Source organism: Chenopodium quinoa, unplaced genomic scaffold (assembly GCF_001683475.1).
Source record: "Chenopodium quinoa cultivar QQ74 unplaced genomic scaffold, ASM168347v1, whole genome shotgun sequence".
Lineage (NCBI taxonomy): Eukaryota > Viridiplantae > Streptophyta > Magnoliopsida > Caryophyllales > Amaranthaceae > Chenopodium > Chenopodium quinoa.
Window position 1 is genome coordinate 2,525,954 of NW_018743050.1, and position 20,484 is coordinate 2,546,437.

Sequence of the window (20,484 nt, forward strand, 5' to 3'; positions counted from 1 at the left end):
CCTCTACGCTCGCTGTGCGAATGTTGTACCACCAAGGTATAATCGGTGGCACCGGAAAATCGATTGACATGTCTAGTCGGATGAAATGTCTGTATGACGACCCAAGAAACGCAATAGCTAGCTCTCTGACCGGTGTGGTGACAGTCTCACGCGACCGCCAAGGGAGAACCGTGGTACAAGGATAATAAGCTTGACTATGCACTCCCAGGCCGAAATGCATGACTGCGCATTTGTAAATGTTTGCAACGGCAAACAGATCTAGGGGCGCGTCAAAATAATGATTTTCGCCGCAAGGTCCACCTCCCCACCGGATACGCCGCAGAGCGCCATCCAAGTCATCCTGGTACACATGACGATAAACATTTCGGTTAGAGGCAATTTCGCTGTACATCAACTCACGCACCAAACCGTAGTTGTCTTCGCCCATTTGAAAAACATCAGCCACGACCCGGAATCCGCAGTTACCATCTCCGATTACATCATTCCACCCTTCCAAGTACGACATGATGATCGCAGGTATCCTTTCCTTGTACGGAAACTGATCAACATCGTTTCTTCCTATTCACCATATAATTAATTATAGACAGTTTAGAAGGCAAGAGTAACACTTTAAAACTATGTGCAATAAAAACAACCAAAACGTACCAGTTCTCAGGGGCATATTCACAGACGATGAAGATTGACTACGACTAGATGACGATGTCCGACCACGAGAACGACCACGACCAAGACCACGGATATACTCAAACGCACTCCTGTTCCGCCGTTGTCGACCTCGAGGACGGTCAACTCCTTCTGGTTCCTCATAATCTAAGTTAAACGGGTGGAACATGTCATGAAGTACATGAGTAGCGTCACGAATAATAGAAGGATGGCTGGAGGACACTCGGTCGTACATCGAACGGAACTGCTCCAACTCCTCCTGTTCACGGTCGGCCGTTTGATTGTCTGCATGCTCACCAATAACAAGCGTCCTCCAGAATGAATGGACCTGATCAACATGTAACGACGCCCTTTCTTCTGTAATAACGCGGTGAATGGTGCATGCGCAAGGTAATCCATGAGTTACTGAAATAGTACACCCACACCGAGTATACACTTCGTCAGCCAAGTCCCTCACCCTGTTCAGCTCAGTGAGAATCAACCCAAGCAGTAGTGCGACACGCGACCTTGGAGAATCTTAAATATAAAATGGCTATACATCGTACCATGTCATCGTCTGGAGTCCTCTAGAGAGTTCCTGATGTCGTTCTTCTGAGTTTCAATTGACTTGTTCAGTCTAGCGAACAGTGTATCCAAAGCAGCGGTCGATGAATCAATCCATTCCTTGGTAGCTCTATGAGCGCTCTCAACTCTACATGTTGTAGTGTTCCCAAAATGAAGTACCTGGTTTGTCCAATATTTGACAAACTTTTCCCTGTGAGGGACCCATTGATGCATCACATAGTCCACCAGTGCCGGACACCACTGGTACGAATCCCTGAAGTTAGCCAATGCTCGCTCATACGCTTCCTCTGTGGTAGCCTGTAGGATCTTCCGCCACTTACCATTCACCAATCTCTCTGCCATTTCCAAATTCTTCTTGAAAAGGTTGTAGGCTTTCACTTTCACGCAGTTGTTGATGTGCCATGTGCACAATAAGTGGTTCGATTCGGGAAACAGCTCTGCTATGGGGGCAAAGAGACCTCCCTCACAGTCGCTGACGATGGCTGCTGGATGAACATTAGGCCCGATGTAGTTTCTCAGCTTCTCCAACACCAAATAATAACTTGGAGCCGTCTCATCCCTGATGATTGCATGACCAATCAGAAAGTTCTGGTTCGTTGGAGCCATCCCAACCATCTCAACCAGAGGGAACTTGTACTTATTTGTCTTGTACGTTGAGTCGATCAAAATCACAAATGGCCAAGACTTGATCATATCAGCACAATCAGGATGCACAAGGAAAAGATGAGTCACCTCCGTTGTATCTTCATCAAAATCAAACCAGAACAGGTAACCACGTGATTGTGCCTGGTGTAGCAGCTGCTGTATAGGGTTCCTTCCCTCTGACCGTTCAAACCTGAGTTGCTGTCTGACGTTGTAGATGTGTCTTCGGTTTGGATGGTCTTCTGGAAATTTCTCTAACACAGATGCTAATATTTTAGCAGGCTTCACTTGAGCATCACTCATTTCTTTCACAACTAGTTTCGCAGCAGGACTTAAGCCGCTCAGTTGTCGATGACCCTCTTCATATACTATCATCTCATGGTTGTGATACCCCCATTTAGAGTAACCTCTCACTTCCCAACCGTCACGACTCCGTAGTTGTCGAACCTTTACTCTGAACTCACACCCACAACCTTTCCGCTTTGTGTCAAACCGAGTGGTTGTACGAAAATCTCTTTCTTCTCTTTTGCGATAACGGTCACATCTCAAAATGCGATCCATTCTACCATCCCGTTGAGATTTATGAGTTGCTACTACCAAGCAAAATCCAGCTGCAATTGCAACCTGTTTTGCCCAATCAATCGCCTGTTGAGCTTCTTCGAATGGACCATCATGTCCAAATATCCCACTGTAATCATTTCCGTCTCCACCATATTCCTGCATCAATTATATATTACAATAAATACATTTAACGGATAATACATTTAATTTCTATATTTCCACAGAATTAACACAAAAAAACATAATTATATATAATCAAACTTAATTTTTATAAAAACCCAATTCGAATTTTCGAACTAAATTTAAAAATATACCATTTCGAATTTTCAAATTTAATTTTAAAAAAACCTATTTCGAATTTTCAAATTTAATTTACAAAAAACCCATTTCGAATTTTTTTAAAAAATCATTTTCGATTTTTTTTTTACAAAAAAATTAAATAAAAAACAACAACAAAATCAAAAAAGAAAAAAAAATAATTATTAAAGGTGGCGTCTGCCAGGGCTGCCACAGCCACTGGACTGGCGCCTGGCAGGGCCGCCTCACCCAGTGGAGTGGCGTCTGCCCAGGACGCCAGTCTGGTGGTCAAGGCGTCTGGACGCCATTCTGGTGGTTCTGGCGTCCGGCTTGGACGTCCAGGCTACGGTTTGGGCGTCCACCCTAGGCGCCGGAGCCACTCCGACGGTAAACCGTGAATTTTAACGGTGACTTACCTCGTTTTCCGTCGACGACGACGTACCTCCGGCGTCCCCCGCATCTCCGGCCTGCCATCCGGTCTCCCCCGGCGAGCCAGTACGGCTCCACATTTTTTACACCGAGATTATTTCAATTTTAGAAAAAGGGCATAATGGTCAAATCATATCATATTTGTGGGCTTTATATGGTAAATTGCGGGCGATGTTTAGCGTTTCACGTAAATTTTTGTATAAATTGAGGGATATATTTGTAATTTACACTCTAGTTCATCTTCTTCCTCCTCTTCTTTCATCCGTTCATCTTCGATAGAAAATGTCAAAAGAATAAATACACATATAGACCAATGGGAATATACACATGACTTCTCTACGACTCTACCCAAAAACCTGCAACAGTAGTCAGTGAAATTTTACAACTGAAGATATCTCATGCTCCAAGACGAGGCGGCATGATAGGCCAGAACTCAGCTGCTGCAGCTGAGGGACAAAGAAATAGCATGTGCAGATATGCATCCGCCTCTGATGCTGGATGTTTGAACTTTTACACTTACGAGTTCAACAAATGCCCTCTTGCAGTCGCCCTTTTCTCAACACCACCAAATTTAAGAGGGATATTCCAATGCTACACCTTCGACAAGAAAGTTTATCAGGTGGATATACATTTGCTAGAAAGATTTATACGAAGTATGGGACAAACCAGATTATAATAGGGCAGGAAATGTAATCACAGAAACATTGTACTGACACTTTGGCAGCCAATTTTCACCATTCAAGAAGGATAAATTTCAAAAGAAAAAGTAAACCAGGCTTCAGAGCTCACATTGTGACATCTCATACAATGGTACTTTTTCTGATACTTGTTAGCTTGAGAATTATTTTACTAAACGAGTATAGAGGTGATATCATAGACTGCATTGCATATGAATTATTCTGTACAAAATCTTCAATACCTGATGCTGTATGACGAAGCCAGCTATAACCTTCTAGCCACAGTAAAGGTTAATCAATTACCAACAATATTCTACCAAGACTTTGCAGCTACAAAAAACTCATTTGAGGCAATACGCACCCAATTAATGCTGGTTAACCATGAAATAAATCGTGCAGTCTTCTTCAAGATTTCAATTGACAGCAGCTAGTTCTGGGATTGGCTGAACGTCGACAACATTATAGCAACGAGGACAAAGAGTAGGATGCTCAGTGAAGGAACCAACTTGGGTTGAGTAATTCCAACATCTTTCACATTTTGAGCCATCTGCTCTTGATACACCAATCCAGACCTTATTATCACTTCCTTGAATAACATACTCCCCGGTGTATGGTATTTTCTCACTAGGATTATTCTCCAAAGACGAAATAACCTCAGCCTGTATAACCAATTATTAAACGAGTGATGAACTTGAGATTTAAGTTTTCTAAGGAAAGAATTAGTAAAGTAAGGCGGCAAAAGAGGTGAAATTACCTGGGAGGTAATAAAAAGACGATTAAGTGAATCAGCGTCGTTCTCTGCTTCACACATCTGATTCAATCTTTTGGCAAGGCTTGCATCCGGGGTGTGAATATAAACCTTTGCTTCTAAGCTGGACCCAATTAACTTTTCAGTTCGAGCAAATTCCAGTACCTTATTTACCTCAGTTCGCAACTGCAAAAATTGATGTTTATATTATGATTAGATTCTTAAGGTAGAATACACTCAAGATGGAGTGGGAAAAATACACATACACGTGGGGAGAAAAAGTCACATAGAAAACAGAAATATAACAATCCCACAAGCTCCCAGGGAGAGAGAGAGAGAGAGAGAGTACCACAAGCATAGATCAAATCATCAAATATATGCTCACTCAAACATTTGTTCCAGCGTAATACGGACTACTTTGTGAGCTTTAATGAAAATTATGGCATTACACTCTTCACATGAACTGAAACTAATTTACTGATTAATCTAATTTATAGATATTAATCGATCAATTAAAGGAATGATAAAGTTGGACTTGTTCCCAGATTTTCATATAGAAGGTGATAGCCGATTTGGTTGTGTAGAAAATAAGAAAAATAAGTTCCTTTTCTCGTTGACTTATAAGAAAAACAGAGTACTCCTTATTTAACTTTTAAGAAATACTCTGTTTATAAGGTGCTCAGCAACTTGGTTATTTAGAAAATTAAGAAAGATAAGGACCTGTTCATTTTAACTTCTTAGAAATACTAAATACACATACTACACCGGTAATGAAATTTAAATGAAATTTTTTTTACAATCAAGTACAGTAACAAAACATTAAGCAATATTGAAATCTTTAGATCCATGAATCATGATAGCATCAAGTGTTAATTTTAACTTGATAACAACAGCATAGCCTTATTCCCCATGAGTGGAGTCGGCTTTTGTCTATAGTAGTGGTCCACTATACAAGAATGGTTTTCATATGAAATGAGCATCAGAATGGCAAACCTTACGCCTTCATAAAAATGAAAATAAAAACAGACAATTGATTGAAAAATTGACAAGAAAATGCAAGTTTGGCCTTTGAGCGGTCCGCCAAAAACAAGTCAATCTTTTAATTATTTTTGAATAATACAACCTTTGGTGGGTATCCGCTTTAAACAAGAGATTTTACCTACAACTTTGATGACTGGTTAATGTTTATTTATTTTTTGATAAACTTGTTTAATAGTGTAATTAACTCTTAATAAAATCCTAATTAAAACTTTAATTGTAATTTATTTTTAACAATTAAAATAATTATTTTTTTACAAAAATAACCCCCTCCCCCCACCAACAACCTCCTTCCCTGCCAGCAACACCTTAAACCCTGGTGATCGACCGGAACCCAGCCTCACCCACTGGCTACCCCATTTAGACAACCTTGCCAATCAAGCTGCAATCACATCTCCACCTTCACACTAACCCGACACCATACCAATTTCAACCCGCGTCCCTCACTCTCTCTCTTCCCCTCTCAAACACCCAACCCTGCTCTCAAACCCCCAACCAGCCCCAAATCTATGTCGTTCCCAACTTCGACGCTTGCTGAACCCAGCCATCCCTACCCTCTCACCATTCAAACCCCCACCCAAAACCTCCATCCTTTTTCGAATAAGACTTAGCAAAGAGGGGTTGTATGGGAAAAAAGGGGGTTTAGTAGAAAGGAGTTGTGGAAAGGAAGAGAGCGGGGTTGCTCGTGGGGGGTGGTTGCTCGTGGGGGGAGGGAGGGAGCGCCGGCGGCGGGACATCGGAAAAGAGGAACGACTGCTTGCAAGGAGGGGATGGGGGTGGCTAGTAGGTAGTTTTTTTTTAATTATTTTATATCTTTGAAAATTAAAAACTTTTTAAAAATTAAAAATAATAATAATTAAATCGACAAACTAATAAAACTTTGACACGTGTCCCGTATAACCGGTTAACTAGGTAGCTAACCGGTTATGACTTGTTTTGAGCGAATACCCTCAAAGGTTATATTATTAGAAATAATCAAAAGTTTGACTTGTTTTTGGCGGACTACTAAAAGGTTGTATTATTTTTGACAATTTTTCCCAAAAAAAAAAAGTAAATACTAAGCACCCTACTCAGTTAAGTTTCATTTTATAGCATCATGTAGCAATTAGCTTTACATAAATAAGTGAAAGAGGGAACTTTGGCATGTTCAAAGCAACCAGTATACACCTAAACTACATAATATATTTTGAAAGTCCCACTTACACTGGTCTCTCAGGTTGTGCTAAGAAAATTACCTCAAGAACTTTGGACCAAAACTGTACTTCATCATCAGGAAAAGCAAGCCACTGCTCGTTTAGCACTGGCCATCTTGACTCAAAAACATATTTTGCTGTGGAGCCATCATCATTAGCAAACTGGAATGGCAGGTTCTGCCAGACATCCTCAGCCAAATGTGGCAATATTGGAGCAATAACCCTCACAATTGAAAGAAGATGTGCTGCCAGAACAGTTTGGCAACTTCTTCTTGTAAAGCTCGTCAATCCCCTGAAAAATGTCCCAGTTTAGTGAAGCCAGAACAGGTAGAGAGGATTTCTACTCCATACCAAAACTGTGAATTTAAATAAGACAACACACTTTGCAGAAGCTCAACCACATGCAGCAGTAAATTCCAGGCCAAATATGTTATAAAACTTAGATACTTCTGAGTTTTTAATGTTGAAGCTACAATTAAACAAATCTACGTCAAATTAATCTAAGGATGAAAGTTATTTTATTTAATAAAAAAGGCAGGTGTGGTTTTAAGATTGTGCCACAATCCAACCATTTGCCTTTTCACGTTTACCAATGCATAATGTTGGTAACTAATTTCAGTGTGTGTCTTTCTTGTTCTATATACTTTCTCCATTTCTTAATACATGCAACATTTGATTTTTTACAATATTCTAATATTAACTTTGACCATCAATATCTTGTATTAAAAAAAATTATAGAATTTGATGTTATGAAATTATACATTGAGATCAACCCAACAATAATGAGACTGATGATTATTAGTTTAATACTTGTATCAGTTGTATGTTAACAATAAATAAGGTCAAAGTTAATGATATTACTTTATAAAGTCAAATGTTGCATGTATTAAGAAACAGATGAAGTATATACTAACTTCTTTTTTTTTTTTATCCAATCAGAAGTTTCTTAACCCAAGAATGAGAGGGATTGATGTGCAATTTTTTTAAATGAAATATGCATATTTTCTCAACTGAATGTGCATATATGATTTTCAATTCAATAATAGATTTTGATCTTGGAAATCTAAAAATATGCACATCATGAGTAAAAAAAGGATGCACATTTATTTCAAAATATATATGCACAAGCATGAAAAATATGTACATAAAATATTTCTCATCCTTCTCATTTTGAAGGTCTTCTAGTTTGGCAATATTTATTATTCAAAATGAGGGCATAATATATTCCCCTAGAGTGATGACTAAGCTCATCACAAACTATCCTCTTTTTTTTCCAAAAGATAAAATTGATGTTTAAAATATACAAACATATGTATTTTCATCCAAGCTTTGCTCATCACCCATGGAAAATATAAAATTCAATAGCATCTCGCTCCATCACCTACCACTCAACTTACAGGTACGTAAATCTACCTTAACCACAAACTTTTGATTCGAAGTTTTAATGAAAAATGGGGTTTTAGATATAACCCTATTGGAATAAATAAGCTTGTCTCTTGCTTGCCCCATGGCCTTCTTTGTTAATAGGCAGTTGATATTTTGCTAATAGGATTTTTAGAAGGGAAAAAAAATATTCCCATTACCGCCTATAACAAATGGTGGGTGTATGTGCGGGCACAAATCAATACAATCCTTCCTCATCACTCACTTCATAGCTAAAAATATTAAAAGTGGATATTTTGAGTTTTGACAACACACATACTCTACTATATTTATGTTTTATTGATTGTTCTACTTTAACTTTCATGATGTTTGTTGATGCATAACTTTCACCATTAACATCTTCAATTATTTATAAGCTAAAATTATAAAATATTGATAAGTTGACAATATACAATGAGATTATGCATAATAACATGTGTCTTTAATATAAGTAGGTATACATGGTCAAGCAAAACATATGAGTCATGCAAAAGTCAAAGTGGAACAATTAACTAAGAAAATGGGAGGAACTAAATTTTTTTTTTTTTTGGAAACAAGATTTATGCATAAAGTTGAAGTATAATTCTGGATCAAGCCCCTGCCCCTCCATCCACAACCAAAAATAAAACAAAAAATATATTCTTCAATGTCTTATGCCAGGAAAATTATACAGTAAACGAAACCACAGCAATGAAATGAAAAAGAAAAAAATCATAAGAGAAAAGGAGGGGATGTTTAAATTTGTTGAGAAATGCTTACCCAATATACAGACGATCTTTAGCAACGTCAAGATAGAAATTTGACAGATCAACAATCACAAACCTTTGGATACTCTGAAATATGTAAAACAAATTTCATCAACGATCCCAAACCAGCAAGACCACAGTAAAACAACACAACAAAACAGCGCAGTACAATTATTTAGGAGCAGAATGTAAGAATTAGAAAACCAGGAGACCAAAAGCCTCACTGTTGAATGTTGATCCAATCAAGATGGATCTAAAAAATAGAAAGTGGTGATTCAAAAGTCATATTCAAAGCCTCGTTGCATCATATTAAAAAAAGCAGCTAATTTGTAATGCAAATGTTGGTTCTCTTTTTTGGTTCCTGTTTGAACATGAGCATGGCCCAAAGCTTGTATGCACACAAAGTAACAGCCCACAGCTTCTATCTAAGAGTTTAAAACAGTAGCAAGGCAACACAGTCGCCTGTAAGCATTTCAACGTGCTTGAGTCTGAAAACACTGCTAGCTCATTGTTAATGCCCCAATGTATATTTTATCTCTTATCCATGCAGAAAAGGATTCCAGGCAATAATGATATGTCTTGTTACCTATGATTGTCAAAAATTGTCTAGCTTTTTAATTACTTTGGCCATCTTCCCATTTACCAGCATAACTCTATTGCTTTCTCAACAGTGCTCATGACTACAATCTCAAGTTTCATAACTTTCATCACTCAATCACCTTCAATTACATCCATCAGGGAAATGCTCCTTATATCACTCTTTGGATGTTTTTCACCCTAAGCTAAGTTAAAATTATCAGAAAGCTCCAGAAGCAACCACATAAATTGTCTTCCTAATGGAATCAAGTCCAGGTTCAAGAAAATCAATTAGCAGCTAACTTCCTCTATCACAAAATTCACACTCGGAACACTACAGCATGGCAGCCTGCAAAAATTCTGATGGGCCAACATCAGGAGAGGGTGACCGGTGACAGCTAATTCTTGATATTCCATTCTACATTGCATATTAGCGCCTCCTAAGTCTTAACCACTAACATAAAGTATTAAAGCTATAATGATCAATCTGAATAACCATCAAGTTTTCCTTTACATTTCAATTGTTTGGACGGTTTTTTGACTTTTACCACCTTTTTCTTTTTTGAAACCAAAAAAAAAAAAAAAAAATTATCACCCTTTAAAAATAAAAATAGAAATAAAAAAATAAACTAAATAAACTGATTTTGCCACCACTTAACAAATTCATGGACAAAAGCTATCAAGTGGTGGTAAAATCCAAAAAAAATGATTTTGCCACCACTTAATTGATAAATGGACAAAATCTGTTTAAGTGGTGGTAAAATCATAATCATTAATTCCTCCGCTTTTTCTTTAGTTGCAACGTATGAAATTATACACTATTCACAAGCCACTCATTTGATCATCTTTTGTGATTAATACGTTGGAAAAAATACAATCATGTGTGATCTTGTTAGATTCATCCAAAAATATACTTTCATAATATGTAACTTTTTAAAAAATTTGGTACAACACAACTTAAGACATTTAAATTATGAAATGTGCATTGGCAATCGTGAAGTCTTCAAAGTTGCGATTAAAAAAAAAATTAGAGGAAGTACATTTTTTTGTGGTAAATTAAAAAATAAAATTATTTGATGCAGTTAAAATGAAAATCGGAGTTTTTAAAGGTGGTAAAAGACAAAAAAACCCCTTGTGTTCACCATCTTAAATATTTTCAATAGCTTATAGTTTACTAGGTTAGTGAGTCCCCTTATTGCTTCTAAACAAGGGGGCGAAGCTGATATCTCTAGTTTCATGGTTCAATCACCTTTGCTTGAAGAACGCTCATCAATTGTGATTAGGCTGTGAGATCTACATTGAAGGTTTTACCCTAAGAAACTAAAGATAAGTCAAAATCACCATATTTCCAAAAGCAATGACATGAACTGTCCTCCCAATGAATAGGAGTACATTGCAGCTTCCCGTGAAGGCAGCAGTTGAAGTTGATCACTTTACAAGGAGATAGATATGTCTGGTTGATCTCCTTACTTATAATTCACCATGCCCCCGTAATGCTGTTAATCAAGGAGGTGATTTATATCTCTAGTTTCATAATTGAATCAACTTACTTGAAATTGCTTTCCCATTGTGATTAGGTTGTGCGATCTACATACAAAGTTTTACCCAAAGAATCTAAAGTGAGCCAAAATCACCATATCTCCAAAAGCAACCACAAAAATTATCCTCCTAAGTCCTAATGGATAGGAATTCAATCCTGCTTCCATAAAGGCAGCAGCTGAGGTTGACCTCTTTACATGGAGATAGATCCTATTTACATAGAGACGAGGTCTACATACTCCAAAAAAAAAAAAAAAAAAAAAAAAAGAAGAAAGTGTTGTCGTTCTTTTGGACAACTATCTCAACCAATTTGTAATAAAAGTTTCAAGAACACACACTTTGAATAAGAAACAAACTATTCATTATACAGGCAACAGTAAAAGTTGAAGTTCATCAAGGGCACTTCTTTAGCCTTTGGATGAAGTATGTTATATCCATTAAGTTTTAGGGAAGGGGAGAAGGGAGGAAGCCAATCCGAATTAGAATCACTCTATGCTTTGTTCAAATTACCGTCATAAACATAAACTTGACATCATGTTCGTTTAAAAAGCCTACAGTACAGACACAGTATAATTAATTTTTTTTCCTGCCATCTTGGTTCCAAAACACTCCTGTTCTCCAAGCCCAACTCTTCATATAAGGGCAAAATTTATCAATGGAGCTCAAACTAGAAGATAAACTACATTAATCACATCATGAAAAGTTGAGAAATGTATCCCCATGAATAGTCACTCCACCACAATGCAGAGTTCTATTTACTCCAGTTCTCCAAGATGCATAACTAAAAATAAACCATCAATTTAATTGTGAATAAAAGCTATGGATTGAGTTTTGGTAGCCTAACCTGAAATATTTTAAAAAATTGATACTTTTCATAGCTATCAGTAATGTTCTTGACAACATTTTCCAACTGATAGAGTGCATGTTGATCAATCATTGGCAAATCATTGTAAGAAACAGTATTCTCTTCCTGCACAGAGGGGTAAAATTATTTTAGAATGAGAGATAAATTTCAAAAAAACAAAAAAAAAAAGGGAAATAAAAGCGCTAGGCAAGAGAAAGAAAAGAGTAACAAAATAGTAAATAATAACAGGTACACATCACTGATAAAATCACCCCAACTATATACTCGCACATGGGCGCTCTTATATGCAATGCAATTAAACATATCAAGATCGCATGCGCACACCTCTCCCCTGGCAACTAATGAAAAAGAGACAACAGATTCCGGAGCCATTTGCAATGCAAGGTAACCACACCAAATCATATGCTCACACCTAAGCACCATTCTCTCTGTCATACACAGATAGCCATCTCACCCCTCAACCAACTCAGCAGACCATCATACACATGCTGACAAGAATGGAAACAAATAGGAAAATGGGAGTGGAAAAGAGAAGATGGATGGGTGGAGCGAAAGGTATGTTAGGAGTAGGGAGGAAAATATATATGCCTTCCTTTTCAAAGGGAAATGTTTTATGCGAGAACTATTTTCCATCTTAGAGAAAACTGTTTTCCACCCTTCACAAACCAAACAATTAAAATGAGAAAATTATTTTCCTTGAAAATGTTTTCCGTCAAAACAATTGGAGTATTAAGAAACTTTTCTCGGTGAATGAAATCATTGCTTTAACAAATTGCTATAGATACCTTCCAATCGTACAGGTTTGACAAAAGATACCGCAGAGTTCCACGAAGCTTTCGATATATATCAGACATCTGACGAAGAATCTGTGCTCCAATCAACACATCACCTGTATAATCTACACTAGACACCCAAAGTCTGAGGACATCTGCTCCATAGGCTGGTGAATCTTTTTGGTTTTTACCACCATCAATTACGACTCGAGGATCTACAACATTACCCAAGGACTTGCTCATCTTTAAACCCTTTTCATCCAGTACAAATCCATGAGTTATAACACCAGAATATGGAGCAATTCCCCTAGTAGCAACACTAGTTAACAAAGAACTTTGAAACCACCCACGATGCTGATCTGATCCTTCAAAATACAAGTCTGCTGGAAGGCTGAGACCTTCTCTATTCTGCAAAATGGCAGCCCAAGACGAGCCAGAGTCAAACCAAACATCCATGGTATCAAAACCCTTCTCATATTCCGATGCTTTATCACGATATTTCTCAGGAAGTAATTCTTCTACAGTCATATACCACCAAGCATCACTTCCCTTCTCAGATATTATAGACTGAATATGATTGATAGTCTCTTGATTCATTAAAGGTTCCTTTGACACTCTATGATAGAATACAGGAATTGGGACACCCCATGTCCTCTGCCTAGAAATACACCAGTCGGAGCGACTTGCAGTCATAGTGCAGATCCTATTTTCTGCCTGAGCTGGGATCCATTTCACCCTGCTAATTGCTTCCATCGCTGCCTGTCGGAACCCTTCAACTGATGCAAACCACTGCTCAGTGGCTCTGAATATAGTAGGCTTTTTGGTTCGCCAATCATAGGGATACTTGTGCTTGTAGGGTTCTTCTATAATAAGTGATGAGCATTCGTCCAAGAAATCAACAACAGCCAAATTGCCATCCCCCAGTACATTTAGCCCACAAAATTGTCCAGCTTCTGCTGTGAACTTTCCATCATCATCCACAGGTGATAAGATAGGCAATTTATATTTCAGGCCAGTTACGTAATCCTCCTGGCCATGACCAGGGGCTGTGTGTACAAGTCCAGTTCCCGATTCAGTTGTGATATAGTCACCTCCTACCACCACCGGGCATTCTCGTTTATCAATCGGATGTGAATATTTGCAATTTTCTATATCTGAGCCCAAAAATGTTCTCTTGACAAGGAGTTTCACTCCCCATTTAGCTTCCAAGGTTTCTACAAGATCTGTGGCTACTATAAGACTAGGTTTTTTCAATGTTCCTAAAATACTACCAAACCTTTTCTTTCCACTAGAAGGAGACACTCCATCAACTTCTTCAGGTGAAAGTACTTCAACAACAGAATAACTGAGTTTTGCATTTACCGCAACAGCTGTGCATTGAAAAAGCAAGAGTAAACGCCACAGATCAATACACAAATTACATTTCTAAAAAAAGACCAGGCATGAGTTTATAACATCCATATGAGTATATAAGCGAGCTATGAAGCAAGGGAGACCAGTAGGTCACAGAAACTGAGATAAATCTTCCACCTCCTTTTATTGACATCGAGGGGACGGGGGTGGGGTGAGGCTGAGTTTCTGTTAACTCTCCTAAAGTCCTAAGTACATCCTCAGAATTTCTCCATTCCCTTGAAAAATTATAACTAAAATGTGACAAATAATAGGGCCTCTATGTTTCTTGGAGTCGGCAACAGTACTGCATTCAGATAGCTCTCATTTATAAAATATTGTCAACTATATTTAAGGAATCACACCCAACTCTAAATAGATATTACAGACACTGAAATGCATTGATATACTAAAGTGACAAGATTAAATGGAACAAGAACTACAAGTAATAGAGGTATTTAATTTGTGACTTATTGTTACTTGGAGTCCCCAAAAGTGTCTTTTGTTACTCCAGTAACAAGTAATATGCATCTATGTTACCCCAATAGAGCCAATACAAACAAAGTGGCCGTGGTTGCTTTTAATATCCGGAGAAGAGAGAGAATAAAAAAAAGTTTCACCTGCATTAGCTGGAATAGTCCATGGAGTTGTGGTCCATATAGCCAAACAAAGGTCTGGAAGGAATTCCTCCAATAAGCTACAGGAAGTTGAAGACAGTTCAACCACTTTAAAACTGGCATATATGCTCTTTGAAACATGTCCCTCGGGGTATTCCAGTTCAGCCTCTGCCAGAGCTGTTCGTGATGAGGGACTCCAGTGAACTGGTTTTCTGCCCCTATAAATATACCCTTTAAGGGCCATTTGGCCAAAAACTTCAATCTGGGCAGCTTCATAAGCAGGATCCAGAGTCATATAAGGCTTCTCCCAAGAAGCCCAGACTCCATAGCGTTTAAATGAAGCCATCTGATTTTTAACAGTCTCTTTAGCAAATTTTGCTGCCTTAGCTCTCAGTTTTAATGGAGTGAGCTCCTTTCTGGATTCTTGATCCATAGACTGCAAAACTTTTAACTCAATTGGAAGGCCATGACAATCCCAACCAGGAATATAATGAACCTCGTGATTTTGAAGAAGCTGCAAAGAGATTGTTGTAGAATAAGAAAACTTTATTAGACAGGACTCTTAGGCATGATGAACTTTATTAGACAGGACTGATTTGCACAATAACCAGCACCAATTTTGTAAAGAAAAGCTTTCACCTACAAATGCAGAATTCCAAATTTATTAAAAAAAAAAAGAAGTGTGAATAATCAAATAGATTATCCTCCAGCGTTGAAGACATAGCACATAACACCACCAAATTCAAAGCACTCCCTTGTGCAAAATGTACTTAGAAATTGAAAAGAATCAAACACAAATCTATTCAGAGATAAGAGTTCCTACGTTAGAAGCGTCATCACAATCATGGAATTTGAACAATGAAGGATAATGGACTAACGAAGGTAGCACAAGAATGGATACTGACACGGATACGGGTACGAAATGGATACGGGAAAACATCTATCTCAAAATAGGGGACACGGGTACGGGATATTAAAATTCATATAAATATATTTTTAACAAAAGAATTTGACCATAATTCCGTACTCACATTAGATCATACGATATCATATTAACAATGAGCTATATATGAAGGCTCACATATTATTTAACTATTACCTTATTTATCTTACTTTACTTAAATTTTCTCATAAAAAAAAAGTTAAAAAAGATAAGGTGGCATGTCACGAAACACAACAAACTATATCATAGTAGGATATGGTCTGAGACGTAACTTTGTGTGTCCAACGAGTGTCCGACACGGACACAACAGTTAGATGAAGTGCCCATGTATCCTAATGTCTAACGCTAGAGAAGAAAACATGCAAATAAATGGCATGCAAATCCCTATTTCAAGATGAACCTCCATGGAGCCACATGAAGCCCTACAGAAGCATCCTAGCCCAAGGCATACTTTTAAATAACAATCCATAAAAGCCATCTGCCAAAGGGAATATATTCAACAAAGTGAAGACCAAAAGCACACTACATAGCTCTTTTCTCAAAAGAAGTTTATTAAACATTACTTAATGCCTCCCCTCCCCCGGCAACATAAAAACTGAAACCAAAACTTGAAAATAGAAACCAAACAATTCAAAGTACCTGAACCACTGTCTTAGATTTTGGCATAAAAATTATCACATCAACAATTGGGGACTAGGTTCATTATGGATTTACAAATTCATTGAGATTGTGTCCTCTAATATCTTTGTTCTGTTTAGGAATAAACATAGGTCATAGCCTCTGCTGTATCAACATGTACCACTGGTAATTGATGGTAAGAATTATTGATTGTTCATCCTACTAATTCCTCCATATTATGTTCCCCTAATTTCCACAATTTTTACTTCTTTCACCTCTCTTATTTCTCTAATGTCCTTTATCTTTCTCCTTTTGCTATTTGTCTCCTTCCTTTTCCACAACCATAATCACAAAGCTTCATCTTAAAAACACTAACGTTGCACTACTGTCAAAGAACCCATATTATACTAACACTTGTATAGTACCGGGAATTTTTCTGCCTTTCTCACCCCAAAACCTATAAACTCCAGAGTAGGCTAGGACCAAATACTTGTCAGGCAAGCGCATTAAGTTAGAATACAAAGAATTGCAAAATTTACAAGAAGTCATTTAAACCAACAATTGCCGTAAGAAACAACAGGTAAACAGGCCATTATTTCTTATGGAATCAGTCCTACACTCCCACACTATAATATCATGTATGCAGATAAATTTCAATATAAGGAACATCACCTTGTATTTGTTAATTATATCCTTCAAAATCTTATTTAAAGCATGCCCAATGTGTAAATCTCCATTAGCATATGGTGGACCATCATGAAGAATGAAAGGACCCTGCCAGATTAAGAGAAAATCAGTCATGTTGTCAATTTACTGCACCAGAAGAAGTGTTACGAATTTACCCCGTCATTTCTCTCTACAACTCGCTTGAAAACTTGATTGTCTTCCCATAATTTCTGAATTTCAGGCTCCCTCACTACGGAATTGGCCCTCATACCAAAATTCGTCTTAGGCAAATTAACAGAGTCTTTGTACTTTCCATCTTGTTCTGTACCTGAATGGAAACAAGAATGTCCTAAGGAGTGAAGATAAAGAACAAAGAAACCATTTCCTCACATTTACCAACGTTACAGTATTAATTTTTGTATGCCGAGATTTATTGACGAAGACAAAACTCAAAAGGTATATGTTATAAATTATCTATAGTGGAATCGGGATTTTCTTTGGGTGGGGGGGATAGACAGAGAAAGAGAATCATATTCTATGGTGTTTGGCACTACTTAGGCTTTGGCTGTGCAAGTAAGGGAAGGCATAATGAGAAAAGAAGGATACTATTAACAGATTGCACCAGTATAGAAAACTATCCACGTGTTCTTAGAAGGTCCAAATCATCAAAGAACACCAATATCACTAATAATTATTTTAAAAATTTTGAAACTTTGCCTCTTTGGAGAGGTGCACTTAAGCAAATCTTTCCCATTACCAAAGCATGACCAACACCAAGGCCAAGGAATTAAACTCCCCTATCTTAGCCTCTTCCTGGAAAACTCAATCCAATTACAATGTAAACTGTAACGGCGAAACATTAAGAATGCAAAATAATTTAGCAGACATGGAACCCTCAATCCAAATAAAATGTAAACTATAACAGCAACTTAATCACTGATGTTTGAAACAAAAACAGGCACTGAAAACATAAATAGAATTGGCAATGACCTGATTATAATAATAATAATAATAATAATAATAATAATAATAATAATAATAATAATAATAATAATAATAATAATAATAATAATAATAATAATAATAATAATAATAATAATAATAATAATAATAATAATAATAATAATAATAATAATAATAATAATAATAATAATAGCTGGTTAGATAATTATACACTTCAATAGCAATCAAATTAGAGTGGTTACAATGCAACTAAGCTAACACCACAGTTACATATTCGATACAAATGCCAATAACAAATTCAAATAATTAAGACACGTACCGCCAGACCCTTTCTTTGCTGCCATGACCGGTCCACGAGACCTTCGCTTGGAAGATGGTAGATCCTGCACACCACTTGTTCGCGTACAATACGGAAATCTATTTGCAATTCTAACAGCAGAGCTACCTCTGATATTAAACAACAGCAAGCAATCAGGTCCGTCCCTGAGCCAAGGCAAGAGCGGCAGCCGCCCCGGGCTCAGGGAGAAAAGGTCCATTTTCATAGTTCCTTCCTACATTAAAAGGATTATAAACAACAGCCTGCAACACATTAGCAACCCAATTTGATTTCATTATCAAATTAGGCTCCAATAATCACATTGAATTCTTCTAGCTTAAGAATACCAATGTAAATTTCAAATAGCAAAGTTCCAGAAACAAATTTGATTGAATTTTTCATAGGTTCAGTGATTATAGGAAATATTTCAATGATTCAAATTATAAAGAACCCTAAATTGATTATAATGACAATTGAATTAATGATAAACGCTATATTCTGAAATTGATATTCGATGAATAACAGAAAGAAGAGGCAAGATATCTTACCTCAGAAGCTGCTTCAATGGAGGAAAGAAAGCTCAGAAGCTACTTCAATGGAGGAGAGTTAGAGAAAGAGAGATAAGGGGTTTAATGGTGCAGCGTAATAGTCAACGTGGAAAAGATAACGGAGTCGGGGTTTAATGGCATAATTGACATTTAATTTAGGAGTAATGACAACCGTCAGATCATAAACTCAATGACCATAATTTTATGTGTTTTTAGGAACAACAATTCAAGGATTAGGGGCGAACAAACTCGGTAATCGAACCGAACTGAAAACTAAATTGAATAACAAATATGGTTAGGTTTTTCGAAAGTGGATCGGTTTCGGTTTGCAAAATGAAGAAACCGAAATTATATGGTTTGAATTACAAAATCATTCATTTTTGATACATATTTCAGATTTTGACAGCAATGTAACACAATAACACCTAAAGTCAACATGAGCTCACTATTAGGTATTGTCCTCTTTGAACCTAGCCTTAATGATTTGCATGGTGCAAGATAGAAGTCCTACTTAAAAGGCCTCTATTGGGTTGAGATATCAACCCCATAAGGTTTCGTTCTTCTCAACTTCCGATGTGGGAGCCCTTAGGATAAGTTATGGAGTGACTATAGTAGTAAAGAGATGTCATTATGGGTTGTTAGTGTCAAAGAGTAGGACATGGACAAATGACAACCTGGAAGAAGGCTCCTTTGCCCTAACTATGATGCAAAAATAGAAATAAAAGGATGCAAATTCTTTAAATGGGTGGATAAAGTGACCTTTCTTCTTCGCAAATTGAGGTTATTTTGGGGTTACTGCAAGTAGGAAGGATAGATGAAGTGCATGACTATGAGGAAAGAATTGAAGCAATCAAACCAATATGTGTAGGAAGGCTTGTTGCTGAAGATAATGAAAAGGGTTGTAAGGCTGGATTTGGGGGTTCAATTGTGAGTTATATAAGGTAATTTTGCTTGCGTGTGTAGGGTTTTATTGGTTTAATTTGCTTTCAAGAAATGATTGCAAATGATTGTGATAAAATGTAATAAACAAAATAGTTTAGTCGACTACCTTAGTGATCTTGTATTTTGAAAATGTAATATTGTTTAATTTGCATTTGTAAGGTTGATTGCAGTTGCTTATTTGATTTAAAATACATCCATTTAATTACATGTGGTGCTTGGTTTGATATAAAATTATTATTCTAACTTTGTTGTTGGCTTGAGAAGGATACTCTTGACTGAAAGAGTACACTATTTGATCACTCTCAATGTCAATGTAGAAGGCTCTCTAAGTAGGTTGCATTGTGTTGGTTGTGGTTGTGCTCCTTGGGCTTGCTTTTGAGCAACCTAAAAAAGAAAGATGTTAATGATTGAAAATAGATGTTAATAGCTTTACAAAGATAGTATACTTACTATTCCTACCCTGTGAAAGTCATTTGGATATGTGTACACCCCAACTCCCTTATGTGCACGGGTAATGGATTGTCCCTTACAATCTCATCTACTTTGTTGCTTGACCTGTGCTACCTCTCTCGTCCTCCTTTTTTGAATCCCCTTTCATTATGACCTTTCAAACTATACATGTTAGTTGCATGTCATTACAACTCTAAATCTACACTTTTCTTCTAGCTGTATGTCATAGAAGAATATTAATTCTCATTTTACCTGATGTTGTCACTACAAGAAAACAGTTAATCACCGATGCCCAGAAT

General features: G+C 37.1%; 1 protein-coding gene across 5 annotated transcripts; it reads right to left on the minus strand.

Moving 5' to 3' along the window:
- Positions 1–3,337: 3,337 nt before the first annotated feature.
- LOC110730914 (isoleucine--tRNA ligase, chloroplastic/mitochondrial-like) lies at positions 3,338–18,955 on the minus strand. 5 transcript variants are annotated; one of them, XR_002513179.1, is made up of 12 exons: positions 18,794–18,955; positions 18,249–18,480; positions 17,143–17,294; positions 16,973–17,074; positions 14,743–15,253; positions 12,746–14,103; positions 11,940–12,065; positions 8,994–9,067; positions 6,855–7,104; positions 4,588–4,767; positions 4,076–4,492; positions 3,338–3,747 (listed from the first exon to the last, which is right to left on the minus strand). XR_002513179.1 is itself a non-coding variant. In XM_021910741.1 (11 exons), the coding sequence occupies exons 2-11, from the start codon at positions 18,469–18,471 to the stop codon at positions 4,247–4,249; spliced, it is 3,222 nt and encodes a 1,073-aa protein (XP_021766433.1). In that variant the 5' UTR covers positions 18,472–18,480; positions 18,794–18,955; the 3' UTR covers positions 3,815–4,246. The 5 variants fall into 5 exon arrangements, 3 of the variants coding, with proteins under 3 accessions (XP_021766433.1, XP_021766434.1, XP_021766435.1); XR_002513178.1 differs by having other exon boundaries at positions 3,338–3,753; XM_021910741.1 differs by lacking the exon at positions 3,338–3,747 and having other exon boundaries at positions 3,815–4,492.
- Between the last annotated feature and the right edge of the window lie 1,529 nt (positions 18,956–20,484).